Source organism: Apis laboriosa, unplaced genomic scaffold (genome assembly GCF_014066325.1).
Source record: "Apis laboriosa isolate Shangri-la unplaced genomic scaffold, ASM1406632v1 scaffold69_cov144, whole genome shotgun sequence".
NCBI classification, from domain to species: domain Eukaryota; kingdom Metazoa; phylum Arthropoda; class Insecta; order Hymenoptera; family Apidae; genus Apis; species Apis laboriosa.
In genome coordinates this window covers 3,945,335-3,970,524 of record NW_025224165.1, presented here as the reverse complement: position 1 = coordinate 3,970,524, position 25,190 = coordinate 3,945,335, and the positions used below count along the sequence as shown (strand labels likewise).

Here is a 25,190-nt window from a genome sequence, read left to right as displayed (position 1 = left end):
ATTCTTTCAATGGGAAAGAGAAAAGCAGAAGAAGAGATAAAGATTGGAAGATGCAGGGGAGAGAATAAAAAACGGTTGGTCAAGAAGCGGGTCAAAACTCGAATTTTTCAACACGAGGAAAAACATCGAAAAGCAAACAAACAAAAAATGTGAAAGAAACGAAAAATAGAAGTAAAACATTGTGTTCCGTTTCAAATACATCAAGGTAAATCCATAAATATTTTTTTTCCTTTCTCTCCAAGTATAACATAGAAGAAATTGGAACAGATAAGTGAATTTCGCAAAATCGTTTGAGGTAAACAAGAATAAGGTAGAAAAAATAGAAATAACACCCCAAATGAATCTTATTCCATGTAACAAATCAAATACACACCAGAATGAATCATTAAATGATACACGTGAAATCAAATCCTCGCAAGCGAAGCCTCCACAAACAAATAACAAATCCCTTTTCAAACGCAAAAAGCGATCTAAACCAAAGCCAACATAAAATAATATTTATACATTTAACACATTCAATGCAGCATCAAAAATTGAAATAATTCTGCCTGGTAGCAGATATTCAGTTTTAAAAAAAACAATAATAAAAAGTGAAAAATCAAAAATATGAAAATGAAAAACTCCATCTTTAGTGTATTCTGAAAAAGTATCATATATCACGTGACCGTATGCGTCAACCGTCACGGAACAGATCTCTATGACGCGTACGTTCACGTCATCCGTCATACAATAAAAGATCTCCATAAATTCGCGTCCCATTGAACGTGTTAAGCTGGAAGCAAATACAGCTAACGAGCGATGCAAAGACAAAGTAAAAAATACCCGAATGCGCAAATGATGAAAAGAGATAAAGAGCTCGGTAGACGAAACAAACGCGAAATGAAATAATAGGCTGATTGATATCGGCGCAGAAGCAGGTGAATACCTGCGGAGTCGACGTTGCTGGGTGGTCCTGTGGCACTACTGTATCTGGGGGAGAGACTTGGTAAGCTTGGGCTGAGGGAAAGCGGACTGGGCGTCGTGTGATCCCATCTGGACGGCGATGGTGAACAAGGTATAACGAGGCTAGGTGGCGCCATCGCGCTACCGCCATCTTGCTGCCTCTTTCTCGCGTTTCTCGCGTCCTCCGCCTCGGAGAACTCGCTCTCGGATGTCGGCTCCCACTTCACGGTCTTCGAAGTGCCGAATTTCCCCGTCGGTTTGCCCTGACGCGTCGAGGACGACGTCGAGCTGCTCCTCTTCGCGAAACCGTTCTCCCTTCTGGTTGTGGTGAACTCGTGGACGATGGGCACCTCGATGTCGCTTGCTCGCCGTTGACCTTGGATGGTCCTGTTCGTGCTGGTCACTGTTCTCTTGCCTTCGCCGGGGAGCACGATCCCGAACTCGTAGCCGAAGTCGTACTTGAAGTATATGAGGCCGGTGTCTGGGTCGATGTGCTTCGTTCCTGCGTTTTTTTGGTTTTGGTTTTGGTTTTCGTTTTGATTTGATTTTTGGTGATTTTTCATTGCGCTGGTTATGATATTTTTGTAGATTGTTAGCGGCGAGGTTGGTTCTATTCGAAGATGTTTTACTTTGAAGATTCTTTTTGAAGAGGGGGAGGGGCCATTGTTGAACTTCTTTTATGATAAATATAACAATGCAATAAAGATTCTTTTTTCGAATCATTAAGGGCATCGTTGAGATTTCTTTTTAAATATTATTTTAGATAAAAATTTAACGTATTCTTTGATAAAGGGTATTTCATTGAATGGTTTTTCGAGATAATATTTCCTGAATCATTTATGATAAAATCGGGGATTCGATTGTATCCTTTCTACTTCTCAATAATTTTAATCGTACATCATAATCCTTTATAAACTTAATTTCTCATTTTTAAGCAAATGCTTATTCGGTTTCATTATAATCAAATAATTTCTATTACATTGATTAAAATTTACATTTAATTTCTACATTTAATTTCTGGAATTACATTACAGAGTCTAAATCGATTACCATGTTCCGAGTGTCGAGACTCCTCTCTGTAAGTTCTGGGCTCGTCGCCATCGCTTGCTCGACTGTCGGCCGGATGTTTCAGGATCGGCTTGCCCTGCTTCAGATCCGACTGGATGTCGCTGACGAATTTCTCGGTTTTCGACTTGAAGCTGGTGGTCATGTCGCTCATGTGTCGCGACGCGACGTCTGCGGATGTGTCAGATTTTTCGTGTTACGGGATAACAATGCTCGCCAGCGGGATATTCTTTATTTTTGTTTTCTTTTAGAAAGCGCGCGAAGGAAGAGAGACGGTTAGAGAAGAATGATCTCAAAGACGAAATGAAATTTTCTTCGGGTATGAAAATGAATATGAGTTTTAGATAATTGTAAAGAACTTTTTCATAAGTTCTCTGATGTGAACATTCTTCTAAAAAGTTATTGAAAATAAAAGTTTTAGTTTGAACTATGAAGAATTATGAAAATATGAAAATAGATACTTTTTAATTATTAGAAACAGATATTTTGTTTCGATATCAATTAATATTTGTCATATTTTTTATTCTATATATTAAGAATCTAATAAGATATGAAAATAAATGGACAAATTTAATTTATATTGTTAAATGAAAGATTAATTTTTCCAATACTTTCATTTTAGTAATTATAAAACATAAAATCTAAAATCTCATTTATTTTCATTTGATTTTAAATAATTTAAACCATAATTGTCATGGTCACAACTATATCTGAACTATTTGGTCTATTATATTAATAATTAAATTTATTTTATATCTTCTTGTTCTTTTTTTCAACAACGAATATTCTATGTCGCGTCAACTAATAAGGTTATTAACGATAAAGATCCAAAATTTCAATAAATTATTCGAATATTTCTATCAAATAAACTCTTTCCTAATGTTTATCTTTCCCACAACAATTATTCTTCAGAATTTTAAATATTGCTTTTATAAATTAAAGCTTTTACAGTATTTTATAATACATATGTATACATCTAATCCTATCATTTATCAAGTATTTCCACAACAATAACTATTACTTTTCAGAATTTCTTTAATCTCTTCAGAGACACTATAAGTCAACAATACTTTCAAAATGGTCTCAAGTGATAAAATATAATAAGTAATAAAATATCTTATTACTCTATAAAGAATTTCTTCAACAGATTTCAATCTCCTTTTTTCCCCTTTTCTATTTAAAATAATTTCTCCCTGAACAAGTTAAAAAACAAAAACTTTGCATATATGTGTATACAAATCTTCTCCGAACGGTCAAACAACGAAAACAACCCCCGCCGGCAAGCGTGCGCAAAAATATAGACATCAATCGTGATCCTTACGAGTAGCCGCCTTCTTCACATCGCTCCTCGAGATAAAACCGAATTCCGGAGGCGAGCCGGGCTTCAGCAACTCCTCCTGCCCCGAGCCAACAACATCCCTCTTCACCTGAGTTGCCCTGCCCTCGTCCCGAAGTTGGGTCATCGAGGTCTGCCTCTTCAACACGGGTGGCCCGGTGTCGAACTCCAACGGGGACACCACGTGTTCCTGCCTGACAGGGGCGCTGGCCGACCTTGGCGCCTTCGTCGTGGGCGCTTGGACCTTCCTGTACCTTGGCTCCTCGGTGTCGCTCTCGGCCGGTGCCCATCTCGCTCTGATCCTCGTGTCGATGTCGCTCTCGTAATCCGATTCCCTAAATTGACCTTGAACGAACTTCTTCGGGGTCGGCACCTTGAACGCCGCCTTCTGCCTTTGATCGGGGCCCTCGAAGCCTCTGAAGTCGGTGGCGGTGGGTTTCTGATCGCCGAACTTGATCACCCGACTCGTTTGCTCGACAGTGACGATCCTTCTGCTGTTCTCGGTCGACTCGTCCATCCTGACCGTCTTCTTCGTCTCTGTACCGATCGCGTTGTGGAAAGGTATGCCCGATCGAGCCTCGTAGTAGGTCGGTTGAGGCGGTGCATAGGCTATCTCAGGCGGAGAGCCGGGAAGAAGAACTGTTTTCGGTTTGGTCGGCGTTGCGACTCTGTCCTCCTTCTTCTTCTCGAGCTCCTCGATGAACGGCGCTCGAGGCTCCTTGGGCTTTCCTATCGGTACAAAATGAGTGACCCCAGCTGACCTCGTCGACGAGGCGAAGACATAAGCGGACAGAGGGCGCGCCGACTTTGGTTTCACTCGTCGTTGATCGAATTTTTCCTTTTTCATTCTCGATGGACGATCGAGCTTCCATTATCCGTGGTGTTGTGGTTTGAATTCTTTTTTTCTTTTCTTTTTTCTTTTTTTTTTTTTTTTAATTTTTCGTTTCGTTTTGCGCGAAGCATCGTGCGAAACGCGGATGTCTCTTGAAACGAGGGTGAAACCAGCGTGATATAGAGTGGAGAAGAAGAAGAAAAAGAAGAAGAAGAAAAGAAGAAGAAGAAGAAGAAGAAGAAGAATGAAGGTTAGCCACAAAAGATGATGGGAGAAAGACTCGGAGAGAAAGCTGGGGTACACAAAGTACGTACTTCGAGTGGCCGAGAAGAAAAGAGAGAAGCAAGCGAAGCAGGAAGAGAGGAGAACTTGTCTTGCGAGGTAAACAACGAGAAGGGAAGAAAGCTTGCCAGGAGGACTACTTGTTGTAAGCTGGAAAAAAGTCGTAATAGAGTGAGAGACCCATCGATATTGGCCAGTCGATTGTGTTCTGTTTAACGCTGTTGGAAAGCAATTCTTATTTTGACATTTCCCATAACCAATGTTTAATAAATGTTAAGCTTCGTTTACACTAAATAACAAAATAGTATCATTTTATAATATCACTCATAATTATAATTTGGGTATTCTTGTAATAATTCCAGATATGCAGAAATATTATTTAACACAATATATTTTGAATCGATTTTTGATAACTTTCTGTTTCAGTTATACGGATTATATAAATCCCATTTATAATTAAAATTTTACATGTATTTTCTTATACAAAAGATTTCGTTACATAGTGTAGACGTAACTTTGTACGGTATTTATGGAAAAAAGAACTACTAGTGTGATTGATACTATGCACAATTTTTAATAAATTCGTGTGTATTCAATAATATCGTAAGAGGAACTTCTCGTTTACGTCAGGATTTATAAATACCTGGACCAGCGAGATTCGGTTTCACGGATCTGAAAGATTGGTCGTCGCTTTCATAGCCTCGCGGTTTCCAAAGAGGTGGTATTCTGCCGTCGTAGTCGCTCTCGTAGTCGCTTTCGCGAAATTCGCCCTTCACGAATTTGGAAGGACTCGGAGAGGGCGGCAGAATTTTTTTCGTTGTCTCTAGCTTCTTGTGCGATTGATCCGTCGTATAAATAGTTTCCTGGAAAAAATAAAGATATTATTTTGATGTAAATACATTTCAATCGTTCACAAAATAATAAACAACGTAAGTTGTAACGAAAAACACAAAAACGCACAATTAGTTCTCAATCAGTTTTTACACAACTAATTTTAGAAATATTTTGTTTATTATTTTCTATATTCTAATTTTTCATTATGCTTCAATATGTCGCCCTATTGAATATATGCGAAATAAAATGGAGGCATTCAAAACTTAGAATATCCACCTCGAGTAATAAAAAAAACTCGGATAACGCGTTAGAAATTATTATAGAATAAAGAATACGTATCAAAAATCATTTCATATTTAAACAATTCTGTTAAAATTAATATTTTAATATAAATTTCATTTTAATAAATGATCAAAATATCTACCGATTGAGAACTGATTAAAGCAACAGAACTATATATCCAACTCTTTGTGTGTACTTGTATAAATAAATTGGTTAAAAGTGCACAACATTGCAAACATTAGCTTAACACAAAAAGTTAAGGAAAAAACGACATTTGTTAGACGCATCACTTCATTCGATTAAACAAAGAACCGTTCTTCTTCGTTCCAAACAAATACACTCCGATCACACTGCCCTCTATGTAGATCAAGCGATGCAAACACACTTCTCGAACCTTCGTGGAACTGAATCTCGATGGGGACGCGGAAGATACGTAGCTCTTCTCAACGAACGAGCTACGTTGTTGCTGAACCGGTGGTTGTACAGGTTGTTTCGTAACCAAGGGAGCGGATGGCGCGATAAACGATTCTTTCTTCTGTTGCTGCTGTTGTCGGCTGTCGTAGCTCTTGCTCTCGAAATATTCCGATCGACTTTCAGAATACGAAGTGCGAGACTCCGTTTGCGAGGTCATAGACGACGAAGATTCGTGTTTGCCAAAGCTCTTTTGCACCGATTGAATCGACGACTTCTGTTGGAAAGGCTCGTCCGTGTCTGCCATGTAACCACTTTCCTGTTGGAACGTTTTCACCTTTAATTTAGGAGATTCTGGCTTCTTCCCGGGTGGAGTTGGACTCTTCGCGGCTGGTTGGACGTAGACAGATGGAGAGCCTGATTTCAATTCGATAGCAGGTGGCTGGCCCACTTGGAACTTTTGTTGCTGCTGTTGTTTTATCTCTCTCTCTTGCCTCTTGACAGTGGTAGCGATAGTCTTCTTGCACACTTTTTCCTGTTGTTCCTTGGTGATCACTGGTCTAGGCGGACCTACAGTCGATGGAGGCACCTCGAATTTAGAGGGAGGAAGTGGTTCAGGCTCGGTCGATCTAGGTCTAGTCGGCTTGGGCACTGGAGCTTGGACTCTTCTGTAACGTGGCTCCTCGCCGTCACTCTCGTACGGCCTCCATTTTGCTTTCATGTGACCGTCCATGTCCGATTCATAGTCGCTTTCCTGGGTGAAACTTCCTTTGACGAATTTCGTAGGAGTTGGTGGAGGAGGCACCTTCTTCATCGGTGCAGATGCAGGGGAAGGCTTGAATGGAAACGGTTCCAGAGGTTCGATAGGTTGTTTGGCTGGAATTGGCGGTGGAGTCATTTTGACGTCTTTCGGAGGCAGTGCTGGAGGTTCCTCCTTCTTCGGCACAGGAGGAATAGTTCTGATTCCTCCTGGAGGGATCTTAGCTGGCTGATGCTCCAACGACACTTCCAAATTCTTCTCTATCTTCTCGATCTTCTTCTCTTTGACTACCGGTGCTGGAATATATCCGATTTCCGGAGGTGGGCCAGGTTCTAAAATAATTTGCTCGGTAGGTGGAGTAAGGTGGTACAATTGAATGACGGGTCTTTTAGGTGGTTCCACACTCCTGACAAGACCAGGAGCTTTTAAATCATCCGAGCCTGCCCACTTTTTCGAATATTTCTCCTCGAACTTTTCAGATTTTTCCAGCTTCTTAATGTCGCTCTCACTAGTGTACTTCTCATACAGAGATTTCTCTTCCATCTTGTTCACCACGTGATCTACTTTAATTGTTTCCGCGTTGTAGATGATCGGTTGCGTTTTCAGTGGTGACGGAGCTCTCTTCGAGATCTTCTCCATCGATTCCTGTTTCGAACTCCAGGACCGCCTCTCAGTTGTGCTGGACGATTCCATGCTGGTCTTTCTGATACCGCCTTCAGGCGTCTCTTCGACTTCCTTCCTAAACTCCTTCGACGAACTCTTGTACTCTTCACCAGGGGTTTGCCATTCTTGCTTGAGTCTCGACTCTTCCTGCGGAGGCCACGATTTCCGGCTAGACTCGGCACACTTCTTTGCCCAGGATTTCTCCATAGCCAAGGCGTCAGCCGATGGTCTGGGCGAGGTAGATCTGAGTATCTCTTGATGACTCGACGCTGCAGAGTGACACCTGTATTCTGACAGATCAGTGGACACGTGTGATCTGGTTTCCACGTCAGACGACGATGACCAAGGTCTGCTAGGAGACATAGCTCTGAACGAAGACACGTAGTCCCTTTTCTCGTGGATTTCCTTTCTCACGCAAGGCTCCTCGACTACCTCTTTCTTCTCGAGCTCAAAGGATGATGGTGGCATGGAAAACGTTGGGGCCACCTTTGGAGAAGGCGTGGGGAAAATCTTCACACCGCCAACAGGCGCATCTATCGGGGACAGGGTTCTATCGAAGGATTCTTGGAGCTGTTTAGCTTTGATCGATACTTCAGGGCGTTTTTTTTTTAATTCTTCCGGCTTCGGCATGTAACCAATCTCCGGTGGAGGCTCTGGCACCAAATTAAAACTTTCCAATAATTCTGACTTGCTCTCCATTTTACTTTCCACTTTGCTCTCCATTTTCGACGACATTATCAGTGATCCTTGAACAGACGACGATCCTGAGCTAACTGTTTCTTCCACAACTGTCTTCTTGGTCTCTACCGAAGGTGGCTTGTACGGTTCGTACGGAAAATCGAACAATTTATTATCAACTCCACGAGAAGCTGCACTCCCTTGCTCCAATTTCGTGAATATCTCGTGGACAGCTTTCTTCGTCGTTTGAATCTCTGCAGGTTTCGGTTCAGGTTTCTTCACCTCCTGGAACGTAGTTGATCTCTCGTAGTTCTTCGTCAATTTTCCAACCTTCACTTCGTGGCCATCAGCATCGTCCACTAGTTTAATCATCTCTTTGGGACCTTTAGGCGTAGTTTCCGTTTCCTTCGTCATCGATTCGAAGAAGCTTAATGCATCCTTTTTGGCTATCGTCGATGTTTCTATATTTTCGTTCTCGATCTTCGTCCTCTCCTCGATCACTGTAGCCTTCGGCTCGGCGCCTTTCTTCTCGACTTCTTCGCGAATCACTTCCCTCGTTATCGTCTTTTCTTCCTTCCTTGGCTCTGGTATGATTGGCGTCTTGTGCTCCAACTTCATGTGGAACTTTTGCTCCGATTTTGATTGCGACTGATGTGATTCGACCGTGGACGAGATTGTTTCCGAACGACTCATCCTGCTTTCCGGCTCCTCTATCTTTTCTACGGTTTTGGTCGTTTCCGATATCGAGGTGGATGACACGATAGGTGTCGTTTTTAACGGCGGAATCTGCTGAATCGTCGTTGATGAAGGAAGTTTGCTAGAAGGAACCTCTCTCTTCTTTTCGTCGGACTAAATACGAATACAGTGCTTTATACTTTGCCTCGTATAGAGAATTTTAACAAAATTTATTGTGGACTTTTAGGGTGTTATTGCAATTGAGTTTTGTTAGTTTATTTTCAATAAATAATTAGAGGGATTTGATCTTATATTAGGAAGGTTGTCTGTTTTATTTCAAATTAGGTATTATTTAGAGATTATTCTATATTTGGAAATACAAAGTTGACTCGAATCTTTCTTCTTCTTTTTTTTTTTTTAATTAGAAAATTAATTATATTGAAGATTGAATTTTATATCGAGAAATATTGGAAATTTTTATTGAAAGATTAATTATTAATCAGAGGAAATAATTACCTGAGTGACTTTCTTGTCTTGCACATTCTCGTAAATAACAGTTTTATGAACTTCCGTCATAGTATCAGGCGTTGGCTCGAAGACAGCAAAGTCTGCTATACTTTGGGCTTCACCACCGGCGTTTGTTGCTCGAACCATATATTTCCCTGCATGCGCTTTTTCAGCTAAAAATCCATTTCATTTAAAATTAATAACTTTGAAATTGTCAATAAATAATAAATAATTTTTTAAAGACAGAAATTACCTTTGTCAATAATGAGCATGTAACAATTTCCTTGCTGCTTAATCCTCAATTCAGGTGGACGTTCTTTGATAGGGACATCGTCCTTGAACCATGTAACCGTGGGTTCCGGTGTTCCTGTGATTTCTACCTCCATATTGACTCGTTCTCCACGTTTCACAACTTGAGCTTGCAATCTTCTGCCGAATACCGGTGGGAATATCGTTTCTGAAAATTTATGGAATAACATTAATCATTGTTGTAAAAATTAAATTGGAATATATATATAAAAAAAATAAATTTATCAATAAATTAGATCAAAAAATAAGTTCAAGTTCAAAATATTAAGATAGAAATATTTTTAAAATTCTTTAAAAAGATTTCTTTCGATTGAAAGTATGTCAATCGTCAAATTGTGTACTTTTTACGACAAGATCAGCCGTGCTACTAGCAGAACCGACTTCGTTGCTGGCAGTGCAAGTGTATCGTCCCGCATCCTTAACATTTACGTTCTTCAGTTCCAAACGGACATGATTATGAGCGTAAGTGATCGTCATTCCATCTTTCGTTTTCAGTTCTTGCCCGTTCTTCGACCAGCTAATTGAAGGCTGAGGGAATCCTGTAATTGAAATAAAATTTCCTAATTTATCATTCAACTTGCCAAATTAATAATATGTTAAATCCATGTCTATTTTTCAATGTAATTAGAGGAAATATTCAATGTAATTAGAGGAAATAATTAATAGTTCAAAATTAAAACTAACCATATTAATTAAATTAAGATGATACCTCCATTTTTTAGTTATATAATAGTGAAAAGTGAAGTTTTCACAGGCCATTTGTGAATTAAGATTTGCATATATTCATGATATACTTTTTTTATACAATTATTATTACAAGTTAAGAGGATATGTTCAAGAATATGATTTCTATTTTTTTTTTTTACCATCGATAATTCCTTCGAGGATAATATCAGTGCCCTGATCCACGATCATCCCTGTGAGAGGCGAAACGAATCTCGGCGCAGTCGACTTTCTGGTTGGTTTCGATATTTGCGCAGCTTTGACATCCTTTTGTTTGATCCCTTCCTCGTCTTGAGATATCACCACGGTTTTTTCTTGACGAATCTCGCCTGGTTGGTCTTGAATGATCTTTTCGTGTTCCTCGACTTTGTACGACTGTTCAAACAAAGTAACATTCGATATTTCTCTCTTTCTCACTTCTTTTCAATTCTCTTTACTTCAAAATATATATATATTTTTTTGTCAATCACAGACTATATATGTTTCAAAAATAATAAAATTTACAAAATAAAATATTCTTATTCTTTTTACTTGAAAAGAAAAAAAATTTATATCTTGTTATACATTAAAAAATTTAACTATGCACGAACAGAATATAGTTTAATTTCCTCTTTGGAATAATTCTTTAAAATTAGTTTTATTAAAACTAATTATTTATATATATATATTCTCATCTCATCTCAATTTAGGTATCTACAAAAATTTCACAAACACATCGTTTGAAAATCCAATATCACTATTTTTTACACTTTACAATTTTTAAAAATTTTTTGATTAAAATCCAAATAATTATCACACGAAATTAACATCGAAACATTTCTATTTTATTCATATCACTTATAGAATTATACTTATTGTACACTTTAAAATTAACAAACCTGCACAACAGGAGGCGCTCCATTCTCCGAGGACGACTGTTCCGTGCTATGTACAGTAGTCTTCACGGACACGCTGGTGGGTTCCTGTCCAGGTTTCGACAAGGTGGAGGACGTAGTGGACGAGATGTACTCCTTCTTGGTCGTCTTGTGGGTGGTCGTGGACTCGGTGATGGTCTGCGACATCTTGGTCAACACCTGGCTCTCCCCCTCGCCCTCGGACTTCTCCGAGGAGAAGTGTTTCTCGCTGCTGCTCGCTGCGTGCATTTCGTCGGCGGGCGATCTCTCGACTAAGTCGACCACCCTCTTTTCCCCAACTTTTCTCACCTCCTCCACCGACCTGCCACCTGACGAGCATGATTAATTCGGATATCAATAGATCGGCCTCTGATTCTTTCTTCTTTTTTTGGCTGTGAGACTAAGTGTGGCTCTAAGAGTCAGGGGGTTCGTCAGCTCTTCGCTATCCGGAAAAAGGAAGTTGGGTGTGAATTTTAGTTAGTCTATCGTATGGAATCAGTAATGGTGGCGAGTCGTCTATGTAATTAATTTAGGGTGAATAGTTATTATTTTATGTTTATGTTTAATTTGTTAATTTAGGTCAAGTTTGATTTTATTTTTTTCTGCTTTTATTGATTATATATATATAAAGCGTCACGTGAAAGAAGTGAGTCATTGAGTTCTTGTCATGCCAAAGATGATCTCATGGAAAAGTTGATATATTTGCTATTTTATTGTTAAGATAAGATAGATATTAATTATTGTTTCAGTAATAAATATTTGTAAGTAATATATAAACTATAACTTAATAAAGAATATGATATAAAAATTTATATATAATTAAACATTTTATATGTATGTGTCTTATTAACCAATCTCATCAGAATAAAACTATAATTTCTGTATACACGTAGAATTTATGTAATTATAGTAATGAGTGAAAAAATTATGGATATAGTCTTTGATTAATATTTTGATTGTATAATATCTAATAAACATTTCTAAAGTATCTTAAAATATAATAATTTAAAGCAATAAAAAATGAAATAATTATTAAAAATAACAGTACTATTAAATAAATAAGAAATAGAAATATAAAAATGATAATCAATTATTGTAATTATTGTACACGATTTTGTACTCCAAGATCGTTATTACACGACAAATCATATGAAAATAACTTAGCTACAAAGTGAACGTGGAGTATAAAGAGATTTAAAATATAAGGCGCAAGACGAATGTCATCGAAAAATGCCCCGAATTTCATTCACATTCTCCGGTCAACCTAAACTCCGGACAACTTGGCATCGAAGGCACGCATACCAAATATAATTTCACTCAACAAAATGGAGCACATTTGTCAAAGGAAAAAAACATATCGTATGAAATACACAAATATATTATACCGTGTTATAGAGACACGAATAAAAGGTCACTAAAAAATATTGAATATTTCTTTGAATACTTTAAATTGATGGATTTTGATCAATTTTTATTTTTGTCATGATTTGAAAAATATTCAAGGCATCAATTTTTAACTTTCTGCTGGAAAATAGAATAATAAATTCATATGACAACTTTTTAAATATTTTTTACTATTTTGAGAATTTTAAACTTGAATATCCTATTGCATTATCAACGTAAGGAATTAATCATCATACATGTTATTAAGCTAAAATAATGGAAAAATTTTAATTTATCTCAATTTTCGAAAAAGTTATAGAGAAAAATAACAACGAGCCAAAAGCCAGAATTATCTTAAAATTCTCCTTAACTGATTTATCGAAAAAAAATTTTTAATAATATAAATTAACGAGGAAAAAAATCACAATGGATCAATTTACATAATTGAAAAGAATTTTTATAAGACTACAAAAAACTCTCTTCTTTATTATTCTTCGTTATTTTATTTTAAAAAGCTTATCTTATTTTAAGATCTTATTTTATATGTAAAATCTGTTATGTTTAAAATCTTATTTTATGTAAATGTATCGATCGAAAATCACGAAATGCTCGAAAATCGAGTCACATTAATATATTGAATCACGGATGTATTAATAGTTGGCCCGTTTTAATGCCATTAGAATCGTCGAATTGGAATCCGCGTGGATGGTGCAACAAGAAATCCTACAAAAATTCCGCGTCTATTCGATTTTGAGCGGCAACCGGAAACGGAACTCGAGGACGTAGACGTTAGTCAAACGTCGTGAACGAATGAAAAAAGTCGTGTCGATCGTGGGAATGAACCTCTCTAGATCCTCTTTTAGAAATATTTTCGCACCTTTCTCTTTTTTTTTTTTTTTTGAAAGATAGGAAAAAGGTGTAATTGGCGTGTAAACGAAAGAAACATCGAAGAATCTTAATGAGAATCGCGTGTTTTATGGGCATGGTCATGGAGAATACTAGTTTTTTTTTTTTTTTTTTTTTAATGGAAATTTATTCCTTTAAGAAATTTTGAGATAACAAGTATGACCTCGATCACATCTTTTTCTTCGGAGAAAGAAACAGTTTAGTTTCATACGGTTGTTGCTGCTGTTGAAATGAACGAGACTCAAGACTCTATCAGAAATAAGTTAGATATACGAGTGAATATTTTCTTTTGTAATATTAAGTTACACTTAAAGAATTGTGATTCTGTAAGATTGTATTTATAATGAAGTTTAATACTGCTTTGCTAATTTAATTTATTTGCATTAATTTGATCTAAGATAAACTCTTAGATCTAAGAGAAAAATAATTACTAATACATGTATATTTATATATTGTATTACACAAAGAGAGAATTATTAATATATATATATTGCTATTGTACTATTAATAAATATTATTACCAAAATGTAAAGCAAATGTTAAAATTTTTATCTTTACTCATTCAAATAACATAATTCATATATATCTGTAAGATTATATAAAATTTTTGGTACATTAAGAAACAAATATATATATTTAATGAAAAATATATAAATTTATAACTATTACCCATATTTATCTCCCACTTATAAATTGATAAAATGAATTTTCTAACAATCATTGCATTCAATTACGATTAATAAAAAAAACATAATAAATAATATAAAAATAAAAATTTTTCAAGCTTTAATTAATTTAGAAAATAAATATAATCTGTTAACCTAAACCTAATTTATTCCCAAAAAAAGAATTGATTAAAATTTGCATCGCACGAACTGCAACAAGTTTCACGCTAATCGAAAGAAGTGTGTGTACATTGGCCAAGAACCAAAAAGTGATACTCTCGAACCGAGAATTCATCCCGACATATCTGGACCGCGAAAATTCGGCACAACTCGTCCTGAATTTACGCACGAAATCACGAAACATCCGAGTTCGAGTCATTGGTCCAGCGAAAGCGTTATTTACGGAGGATCTAAAATTTATTCCCTCGCGTTCATCGTCGAACTTCTCTCTCTCTCTCTCTCTCTCTCCTTTCTTTTTTTTTTTTCTCTGAGAAATTGGTTACACGATTTTCGAACTTTATCGATTTTGTCGAAAGGTAAAAGTTGTGAGTGTTTGTACTCGTATCGATTCTTGGTTTTTTCCGTAGGGAGCCCTTCTCACGGGCCGACAAAATACCTTGCCCACGAATCAAAGACAGAAATAGTTCACCTAGCAGACGAGATCGAAATCCACCCGATTTATTAATTCGAGCGCGGGATTTCGAATGACATTTCGAATTACGGTCACCTGTTTTGGAAAGGTGAAAAGGATTGAGTTAAATTCGAATTAGAGTTTCGAATAAGTTTGAAAAGTAAATTTTTGCAAGTAAATTTAATAATTGTTGAATTCAAAATTCAGAAAAAAAAAAGAAAACTTGACAAAACTCTCTATATAAAGAAATAAACTTGTTCTAAATTTGCAATAATTAATCTCCTAATATAATATAAAATTGTATATTTTGATAAAATTTTTAAACGTACTTTGATTAATAAATATATATATTCAACGACTATATAATTCTATAATTACAATATTATTTTCTTTTATCACAAGTATATTCTTCTGATCAACCTCAAACACTAATAAATATTATAATATTTACAAATTTAATCACCAAAAGTCCAAGATTAATTGTACAACTTTTGATTCAATTTACATTAATTACATGATCTAGCCTAAAGCACACTCGAGACACAATCACAATCGATCACAAATCCCACGTTCCATTTACCTCGAGCACAAGTTGCAGATTCGTAAATCACCCGCGGCTCGAACGAATCTCGTGTCGATTTATGGGGTGAGTCGATGGTCGAGTCGAATGGGCACGATAGGAGCGAGGCTCCCCGAAGAAGACGCGCTCGAATTCCCTGGGTTAGCGACTCTGGACTAGGCTACGCGCCGGGTATTCGTGTCGACAAAAATAACGCGCTTTATGCGTGTGTGCACCGACCAAGAGAGAGAGAAAGAGAAACAGAGAGAGAAAGAGGGAGAGGGAGGGAGGGAGGGAGGGAGAAAAAGAGAGAGACAGGCCTCCTCTTTTTCGCACGGGGGCTAAGAGAACACGGAAATCGAATGGAACTGACCTGTCCTCGAGGGGATGGTGCACCCTGTTCAAGTGGTTTCGTTGATGATTTGGAAAGGAATTTTTGGTAATAGGGGGATTGTGTGTTTTCATCGTTGACGAAATTTGGGGGAGAAGGGGAAGGATGAATGAATTTCGTTGAATTTTTAATTTAATTTCAATTTTATGATTATTCGTCACGGTTTTGTGATTTAATTAGATGTGCATTTGGATTATTTATATGTATTGTAACGTGTTTATTAAAGGAAATTTAATTCATTAAAGAGAAATTAAAGTGTTTAAGAATTGGTAAAGCTCATATTGTGTACACTTTTCAATTTTATTATTTATGTTATATCTGAAGATAAATATTGATAAATTGAAAGAAGAGTTTGTTAGAATTTGTCAATATTTTTTTAATTCCTACTAGAAAATTAAGTTTCGTATGGTTTTATCTTGTCATTTGTGATTTTTTGGAGATAAATAGAAAGTCTAATTCAAAAATAATAATGTTTTACAATGATCAAATATTTTAACTTAGTTCCTTCAATTTTAATGATAAAATGTTCAGAACTGTTAGATTAATGAAAATAATAACAAATGATATGATATATTTTTGGGACGATGTTAAATTCATCCTTATATTTTCCTCCGGAATGTTGAATCAGACTGAACCATAATGATGTTATTTCTGGAGTTCAAACTTTGGAGGTGCACTAGCAGTTTGATGGTCACGTTGTTACTAATTCGGTAACATTGACTGTTTACATTACAGAAATTAATCCTGATCCATAAGCATTAACTTTCTATTAAGAGTTCAATGTAATCCATTCGTCTCTTATGTTATCGATAAAAACTAAAATATAAAAAGAAGTATATATATTCGTACGAAACTGTGTACATTATTGAACAAAAAGATTTTCCATATTTTCAAAAATTTAAGAAGAAGAAGAAAAAAGAAGAATCAGAATTTTGCTAAAAATATAAAATCTATTAAAAAGAAATTAATAAAATTAATAATAAAATTAGCAAAAGATTCGATGTACCTGCTACTGGAAAAATAATTCAAAATTTTTGGCAGTGTACGTCAAAACTCGTAATAAATAACGAAATTGTGAAATAATATCATTATAAACGCAGTACACAAACACAAATTTTCTTTATCATAGATTTGATCGATAATTTGTATACACTCTTACTCAAAAGTATTACAGGATGATAGATATTTGTTGGAGATAATGAACATTAAATTGGATGAATATTTTCATAAAATTACCACAAAGAATTACACAATTAATTATTATTGAAAATAGAAAAATATTTCTTCACATCTAACAGCTACTTAAATTTTATCTATTTTAAACGAATAGTGCAACAATTTTTGAATGTGAATGTACGTACGAGCATTTATATAATAGATTGCACACAGAATGTTTTGGCCACTATTTTGCCAAGTTGTGAAGAAACATGTGAACTGTATATGAAAATTAAAAACAAAAAATTATTTACATAAAAATTTATGTATAAATACTTTATTGCAAAATTATAGGACGATATCAAAGTAATCTGAATTTGAGTATAGCAGTGAATTCTGCTATTGCATTAGAGAACATGCATTCAGACCACGTTCAATATTTGCCTATAACGCTTAATAACAAATCATTTACTAACAAATTTATATAAAACACTTTTTTCCTATCCTCACTTATACACCATGCTCCTGTACAGTTTGCAAAATATACAATATATATATATATATATATATATATATATATATCAATTTGAAGCACTTTGAACAAACTCGTTATTTTCACGGAACCTGTGTTTTACAAAAATCACGGATTTCACGGACAATTTGGTGTACAATTTGCGGAGCATACGTTATAAAATCAGGAGTAAAGCGAATCGATCGGGCAGACTAATGTTTCTACACGGATCGTGTTCTACATGGACACGTACAGGTGGGCGTAGAAACGTCAGATTTAATTGCCGCGGCATGTGCACCGACCTAATATTAGTCGTGACTCAAAGTGACTTTTCGTCGGTGAAAGAAGAGAAAAGAGTTTGTTTAGTCGCCCTGGTTAAAAATAAGACCCTCCCTTCTATATTACAGGCTGGTTCGCGGTAATGGATCATGGGATACGGGCGTACCCCGTCGAAAAGAGTTTACTCGATGGCGAAACGGAAACCAATATTTACCATTTCGGTCCACGCACGGCCCGGGAAGAAGAATGGCGCTACCGTTCGCTCATGTTATTTCGATAGAAAAGTTATTCCCCGTGAGAAGATGAAACATTTGTTTTCCAAACAAATGTAAAGAAAATGTAATGCGTAGAAAATATTTAAAGGGAAATTCGGCGAAAAGGAAAACTCGCGATATTTAAAATAAATATGAAAATGCAAATGAAAACAAAGAATTAAATTTATTCGATTTCTCTATGGAATTAATATAAAAAACAATTATACTCACAAGATAGAACAGATATAGATATTAAATTTATTTAAAAATACAACATTTGATTGCTAATAAATGTCGTGCTTGAGAAGACTAGAAGAATAAAAAATAAATACGGCCCTGAATTTATAAATAAAGGAAAATTAGGAGAGAAGATATGGAAAATATTCGTATACAAAATCGAAGCGTAACATGAATATTTCAACCGAGGAAACGGAAGAGATATCGAAAAAAAAAAAAAAAAAAAAATTGCTCTCAACAAAAGAAACGAAACCGAATTTCCAAAGCCGTGGGTGGTCGTGCAATTTTTCACGCCACTGGGAGAGAGAGAGAGAGAGAGAGAGAGAGGTGTCGAATTTCAGAGAGTTCGTCGCTGTCGCAACATCTCTTATCCGCGCCTACGTGAACCATCCATCCCTTTCTCGATCATCGAGGTTTCTCTCTTTCGCTATGACAGCGCCCGAAGTCGCAGATCGGCCAGCTTGGTGAATGAAGCTGCCATTCGACTTGGATAAACGCGTATTAATAACTCGGTGGCACCGTTGCCGGTATTTTGGCAACGCGCTAACCAATTTACCGTAAATTGTGGCTGGCAATAAAAAATCGTAATCGTCTCGAGCGAAAAGATCGAAATCGGATCGGGGATATTTCTATATTGTATACTGGAATTTGTGGTCGAGTCCCGATGGGAGCATAAATTTGAGAGATATTGCCGGAGAATTGGTATTATTTTTATTCTCGAGGGAGGCGCGTTCGATACCCGTCCACGTGGAAGAGTATTTTTAAGTTAATGTAATTGGCGATACGAAAAAAAAAAAAAAGAAAAAATTATTAATTCGAGAGAAGTAAAATAAAATAATAATATTAAGTGATAATTGTGAAAATATGTATAGTATGGATAATGAGAGATGAGAAACGAAAGAGAAAAATTATAATGAATTTTTTTCGTTCTTAATGAGAAGCAACGGTTGTTTGAAATGATTTTCGAGGTTAAATTAGATTAAGTATAAATTGCTTACCGATCTCTAGACGAGCACTGCAAATCGCTTTTCCAGCAGCGTTCTCCGCCACGCAGGAAATCGTACCGGCATGCGTACTTCCGGTCTCTGGAATCGTCAGCACTTGTCGATCCCCGCTGACCGAGACCAAGAAGTCCTTGCCGTGGACGGGGCGATCGTTAAATAACCATTGAATCTGAAATTACATTCTACATCAATTAATATTCGATATATATTTATATTAATTCCAAATATGCGCAATTATATATAAAATTACATATTTTCATTAATTAATACATTACATAACGATATCTTTATGTTATAATCCAAAGAAATTTCAAAGCTTTTTTTTTTAATACTTGGACACACGTGAAAATAAATTACAGTTAAGGAAGATAAATTTCCTTGACTTGATCGAACGAGAGAACGCGTTCTCGTACAGTTACAAATGAGAGCACGTATTCCGAATGGATTGCATCACAAAATTCTGAAATATAAACTACTCGTACGATACTCGACCCACGAATGGCACAGAAAATTCCACGAAATGGTACTCGACGAACAAACCAGTTTCCACGTACGTCTTCGAACTACGTACAACTTCTCGTAGAAGATCGTATCGAGAAGTTCTATTCAATAGAACTGCGCGTACACAAATTTATTACTAATATCACGAGAAAGAAAATATATCTCCTCCCATTACTCGTGAAAAGTATATTTCGAATAGAGAGAGAGAAAAAAAAGAAGAAATCTTCGTTTCCCGTTATAAATAAAATCGACAATTGTTGAAAAGATATAAAGATGGAAAGGTGAAAGTTCACGAACGAAATATCGATACCTGTTCAACAAGATTATCACTGAAAATTTCGCGGAGAACCTCGCGGCGCGGCTGCACCCGCGAATTTCCACATCAGGTACATTGTTCCCGTTTAAATATAACCCGGAGGCTAACGAAATTACTCTTGGTTGGCCACCTCCTGTCAGGCTGGCCAACTCTGCGACCCATCTTTCCTCGACACCTTCGAAAAACGATTCAAGACGAAATTCAAGACGCCTCGAGAATCGATCTAATAAAATAATTATTGCTCATCGATGGGTAATTGTGAAATGTTTAGCGACGTTTAACGCGTTGGTGCGAGTTTGAACGCGTGTTTTGAAGGTTGGTCACGTGATAACGTGTTTGTTTGACAAAGAGTTTGAAGTTTTTATTGGGTATCATTTTATTTGGATTATACGAAGTTTCGCTCGTCTGGAATAATGTTCATGGATTACGATCCTCGTTTCGTGGATAAATTTTGTAAACTGTAATTGTACGATCTCTTGTTTCGAAGATTATCGTTTTTCTTTTCTCAAGAAAGTTGCTTGACAGAAACTTCAACGTCTCTCTTGTGACTTTGTTTGTTTTTTTGATTGTTGTGAATTTTCTTCTTTGGGGAACTGTTTTCTTCCCTCGTTTAATTTATCGTCAAGTTTTGCTTTTCCTTTGATTGAATTAAATAATTTTTCTTTTTGCGATCGAGAATGATATATAGTCAAGTGACAGTCAATATTGAAACTGATATTTATTTTATGATGTAATGATATCGATATCGAAATGTTTATTATTTTTTCCAAATAAATGTGATAAATTGTAAAGATAAATATTTAATTTTAGAACAGCTTGTAATTAAAGAGTTTTATCCATTATTAATTTATATGTATCATCGAAAATATGATAGCTATATACTTGTGTTTTTGCATTAAAATTCTTTAGAGATAAAATTTTTTTAAAGCTTTTCTCAATATCCGTTAATAAATTGAATTAAGAAAAGAAACATAATTTCCATGTTTATATATAAAAATTATTCTAATATAAAATATAAAAAATTAAAAGTTATATTCTATACTCTATATTATGCATCTATATTCTCTATACTCATGCTCCACACTTATTTCTTATGCATACAGTCTTCATCCATATAGCTGTTATCTATTTTCTACGCCTATATCCTATATTCTTTTATCCCACATATATTTGTTGTTTACCCAAGTGTCCCATTATTAATAATTATGATTTGCACGATCGAAAATAGAACAGAAGAATAATAATATCTTACTTTTGGAGATGGTTTTCCAACCACGATGCACTCAAATTTCGTGGAGACACCCTCGATCACTCTTCTGTCCTCGAATCTCTCCTTGAACGTGGGAGCAATCAGTTTCTCCTCCATCTTTACAAATTCTTCCTTCCTTCTAAAGTCACCCAACGATCTGACAACCAATCGAGCGAAAGCTTTCGCTTCTCCGTGTTCATTGAACGCTTTGACCACGTAATTTCCCTTATCCTCTGGAATCGCCGAAGAAATCTTCAAGATGCTCGTTCCATCCTCCTTTCGCTGGATCTGAATGATAAAACAAAAATTACGATCAATTTAAAGATCTTCGAAGAAAACCGTTGGTTGGAGATCGAAGAAAAATAATTTTACCTATTCACTTTTCAACTTTTTGAAAATATTTTGACCGTCGTTTAATTTTCCAAAATTTTGTATATATACTAGTATATTAGTTAAAACGAATGCATATTTCAAAAATGTAGAATAGAAAGAATTCAAAAGTAAAGAATATATTGAATAAATTATTACTTTTATCTCTTACTTTCGTGGAAAAATTATTTAAAAATTATGTATAATGTGTATTATATTCGAGATTGCATTGCAATTTTATATTAATATTAAACAAATATACTATTTTTATAAAAAGATTCTCACATATCGTAAATTTTAAATTGATAAATTTTAAATTGATAAATTTTTTAAAACTCGAATTAATATATTAATTATTACGTGTTTATTTTATCGTATAAAAATAAGTAAATATTTTCTAGAATGATTCATACTTTTCTAATTTTAAAAAAATACAATCCTTCGTTCTTTCGTTTTTAAATTATATAATAAACGTACGTTATTTATTGCGAATCGTATAACAAATCGTAAATTTCGTATAAATACAAAAGAAAAGGCAGGAAATTCTTATGAATTTTATTTTAGAGAACACTCACCAGAATGCGTTCGTTCTCAGTGACCTCGCCACTGTCGGAGAACCATCTCAGTTCCGGTTTCGGCTCTCCAACCACCGCGCACTCGAAAATGGCGGTCTCGCCTTCCGCTACGAGAGAATCGGTTGGAAGTTTGACGAATCTTGGTGGCGAACCAGCGACGAATGTTTCTTCGATCTCTGTTCGCGCTCTGTCCAATTTCTCCGAAACAGTAACCGCTGAAACATTTTATCGTTATTTGTTTAGAGATTATATAATTATATAAAATTAAAACGAATATGAAATTTTTAATTTAAGTAAAGAAATGTTTGGAATAATTATTTCGTTTGTGAGCTTAGTAGACCGAATTTTGAAAATTATTCTATGACATACGAATGAATTTTTGATTCTAATCATGTATGTATAATGTGAATATTCCATAAAATTAAATTTATTTCTTGAAAAATATTTCAAATATAAAAAAATTGATACACGTCATCAATGATCATTCTTTTTTCGTTCTTCATTCTTTTTTAATAGTTTAAAATTTTAAAGATTTACATTTTATTGAAGAATGGATATTTTTAAATGTCACTAATAATCAAAATGTATTTATATAATGTAAAAATAATAAATTAATAGAAAATAAGAAATTTACAATTATTGTAATAAAGAAAATTTTTAAATTTATTAAATCTTAATCTATTCAATGATTACTTACGTGTCACTGTTAATGTGCACTGACTAGATGCTTCACCGCCAGAATTAATGGCGACTACTTTGTACACACCAGCATCGTCTAAGAAAGCCTCGTGAATGACCAAGGAACACTTGTCACCCTGGAACAACAGCTGGAAATCGGCCGATTCCTTCACAGGTTGATCGTCGTGATACCAAATCACCTGTCCCAACAGATTTACAAATTTTCTGTTATAAAAATAAATTCAACTATAATATAATTCAATAATAACAAGATTTTTCTCGAAAATCGCAAATTTAAAGTTCATTTTTTACAGCAAATACAAATTCAAAATATCTTTGAATATATGATAAATTACATCAAATCCAATTTTCAAAATAATAATCTCATTTCTAATGGAACATTATAATGATATCTGAAAAATTATAAAATTCTCGAAACTTATTTTACATAGACTCTTATTTCCTCTCTTCTTATTAAAAATCTAATATTTTAACCCAATCAATAAATACTTTCGAGAGAGAGAGAGAGAGAGAGACTTCCAAACCATTTTTACCCTTGCTAAGAATCGTTTCAGAAGCTCGATATTCGCCCAATATCCCGTAAAACAAATGGAGAATAAACCCGTTCGAGTTAACAAAACACTCACTTCCGGCTCAGGTTGTCCAACGATCACGCAGTCGAGGCGAACGGAGAGGCCCTCCTGAATCTTGAGGTCCTTCAACGGCATCTGGATCTTGGGCACGACGGGCTCCATGTCGCTGCAGGCGAATTCCGAGTCGCTCGTCTCGTGCGGAAGCCGCCCCTTCACGGACACGTTGCAAGAGACCGTGGCCTCGCCCGCTTCGTTCTTGGCGACGACCGTGTAACATCCGGCATCCTTGGCGAACGCCTCCGAGATGACCAAACTGGTCCGTCCACCGTCCATTTGTATCTAAAACAGCGAATCCCTGAGCTCACAAGTTTCAATTCTTCGTTTTCGGATCGCGTTGCTTTATTTCGAATTCGGCGCGTGCACGATCCGGCTATAATTAACGCTGCTTCCTTAGGTCGCCTCGCCTCGAATGGAGGAGACCGTGGAAGCGAGAGAAGACGAGGAAACGAAGACGATGTTTTCGTTGAAAAATTACGTCGTTTTGTTTTTTTTTTCTTTATCTTCTTCTTCTTTAAGATTGATCGGATTTGTTTATTTTTGTAGACGGTATTGATTTTGTTGGAATTGGTTAATGGGCTGAGTTGCTTTTATTATCGTGATAATATTAAAATGTAAAATAAATTGAAAGAGAATGGAGATGTAGAAGAATGTCATTGAAATTAGAAGATCTTTAGATTGAAGTGAAATTGATTGAAAAGTTTATGGTGGCTGAACAATATTATTCTTCAGCTCGTCAATCGTTTTTGGACTATATTAAGATTGCAAGACTATATTTAAGTGCTAACTAACTAAAGGTATTAATAAAGGAAGAATTCAATAGATGTCTAATTTCATGAGGAGAAAAATAGAAATTTATATCAGTGATAAAAATGAAAACAAATTTTATTAAATATTATGTTCAAAATTCATTGGAAAATCGATTGAAATTGAAATGAATATTATAGAAAAAAAGAAATATTAAAGAAAGAAATTTTTATATTTTGCTTTTAAAATTTTTTAAAATATTTATTGCATGTCAAATATAAAATTTTGTAAATAATATAAATTTTAATTATCAAATGAATACATTACCTTCAAATTCATGCTTTCTTCGACGGGTCTTCCATCGTGATACCAAGTTAAAGCGGGCATAGGATTCCCTTTCGCTTCGCATTCGAGTTTCACCCTTTGACCTGCTCTTCCCATGGCATTCGAAAGAGGTATGACAAAATATGGTTTCTCCGAAGTGAATTCCGCAGCTGTAAGTAAAACAATAAAGCGAATCTTACTTCTGGATATACAATTATATTTTTTTCAAATATAATTATTCAGCGATAAAATGTATAATTCCTCACGTTCAACGTCGAGAAAAGCGGAAGTGGAGGCTTGGCCCAATCTATTCGTGGCCTTGCAAGTGTAAGTAGCTTTGTCTTCCAAGAAAACTTCCTCGAACTTTAATACAGCCTCGCCATTATTATAAGTGATAACGTAATCGGGAGAATTATCGATGTTCAGGTCGTTCTTGAACCATTGGACGGTTGGCAGTGGATTACCTTCGACGATGCAGTCCAATCGATGAGAAGAATTTTCTAAAGCCACTGAGGCCATCAACTCTTTCACGAAAACTGGAGGACTCGGTTGCTCTTCCGGTGCAGTTTCTAAAAATCAAATTTATAAAACGATAAATGTGTGATACTAAACAT

General features: G+C 35.5%; 1 protein-coding gene across 1 annotated transcript in view; it reads right to left on the bottom strand.

Annotated features, from left to right (window-relative positions):
* LOC122719055 (titin-like) overlaps positions 1-25,190 on the bottom strand; it is a gene marked incomplete at its 3' end in the record, with an annotated part of 177,849 nt that overhangs the window by 107,031 nt on the left and 45,628 nt on the right. Inside the window, exons 33-49 of the mRNA XM_043944582.1 lie at positions 24,843-25,145; positions 24,580-24,746; positions 23,503-23,787; positions 22,875-23,064; positions 22,178-22,392; positions 21,237-21,521; positions 19,162-19,336; positions 11,178-11,521; positions 10,443-10,674; positions 9,918-10,115; positions 9,521-9,724; positions 9,277-9,440; positions 5,968-8,934; positions 5,101-5,320; positions 3,329-4,072; positions 1,993-2,178; positions 926-1,444 (exon numbers count right to left, since the gene is read on the bottom strand). Coding sequence (XP_043800517.1) covers positions 926-1,444; positions 1,993-2,178; positions 3,329-4,072; positions 5,101-5,320; positions 5,968-8,934; positions 9,277-9,440; positions 9,521-9,724; positions 9,918-10,115; positions 10,443-10,674; positions 11,178-11,521; positions 19,162-19,336; positions 21,237-21,521; positions 22,178-22,392; positions 22,875-23,064; positions 23,503-23,787; positions 24,580-24,746; positions 24,843-25,145 — 7,398 coding nt within the window. The remainder of the gene's footprint in view (positions 1-925; positions 1,445-1,992; positions 2,179-3,328; positions 4,073-5,100; positions 5,321-5,967; positions 8,935-9,276; positions 9,441-9,520; positions 9,725-9,917; positions 10,116-10,442; positions 10,675-11,177; positions 11,522-19,161; positions 19,337-21,236; positions 21,522-22,177; positions 22,393-22,874; positions 23,065-23,502; positions 23,788-24,579; positions 24,747-24,842; positions 25,146-25,190) is intronic.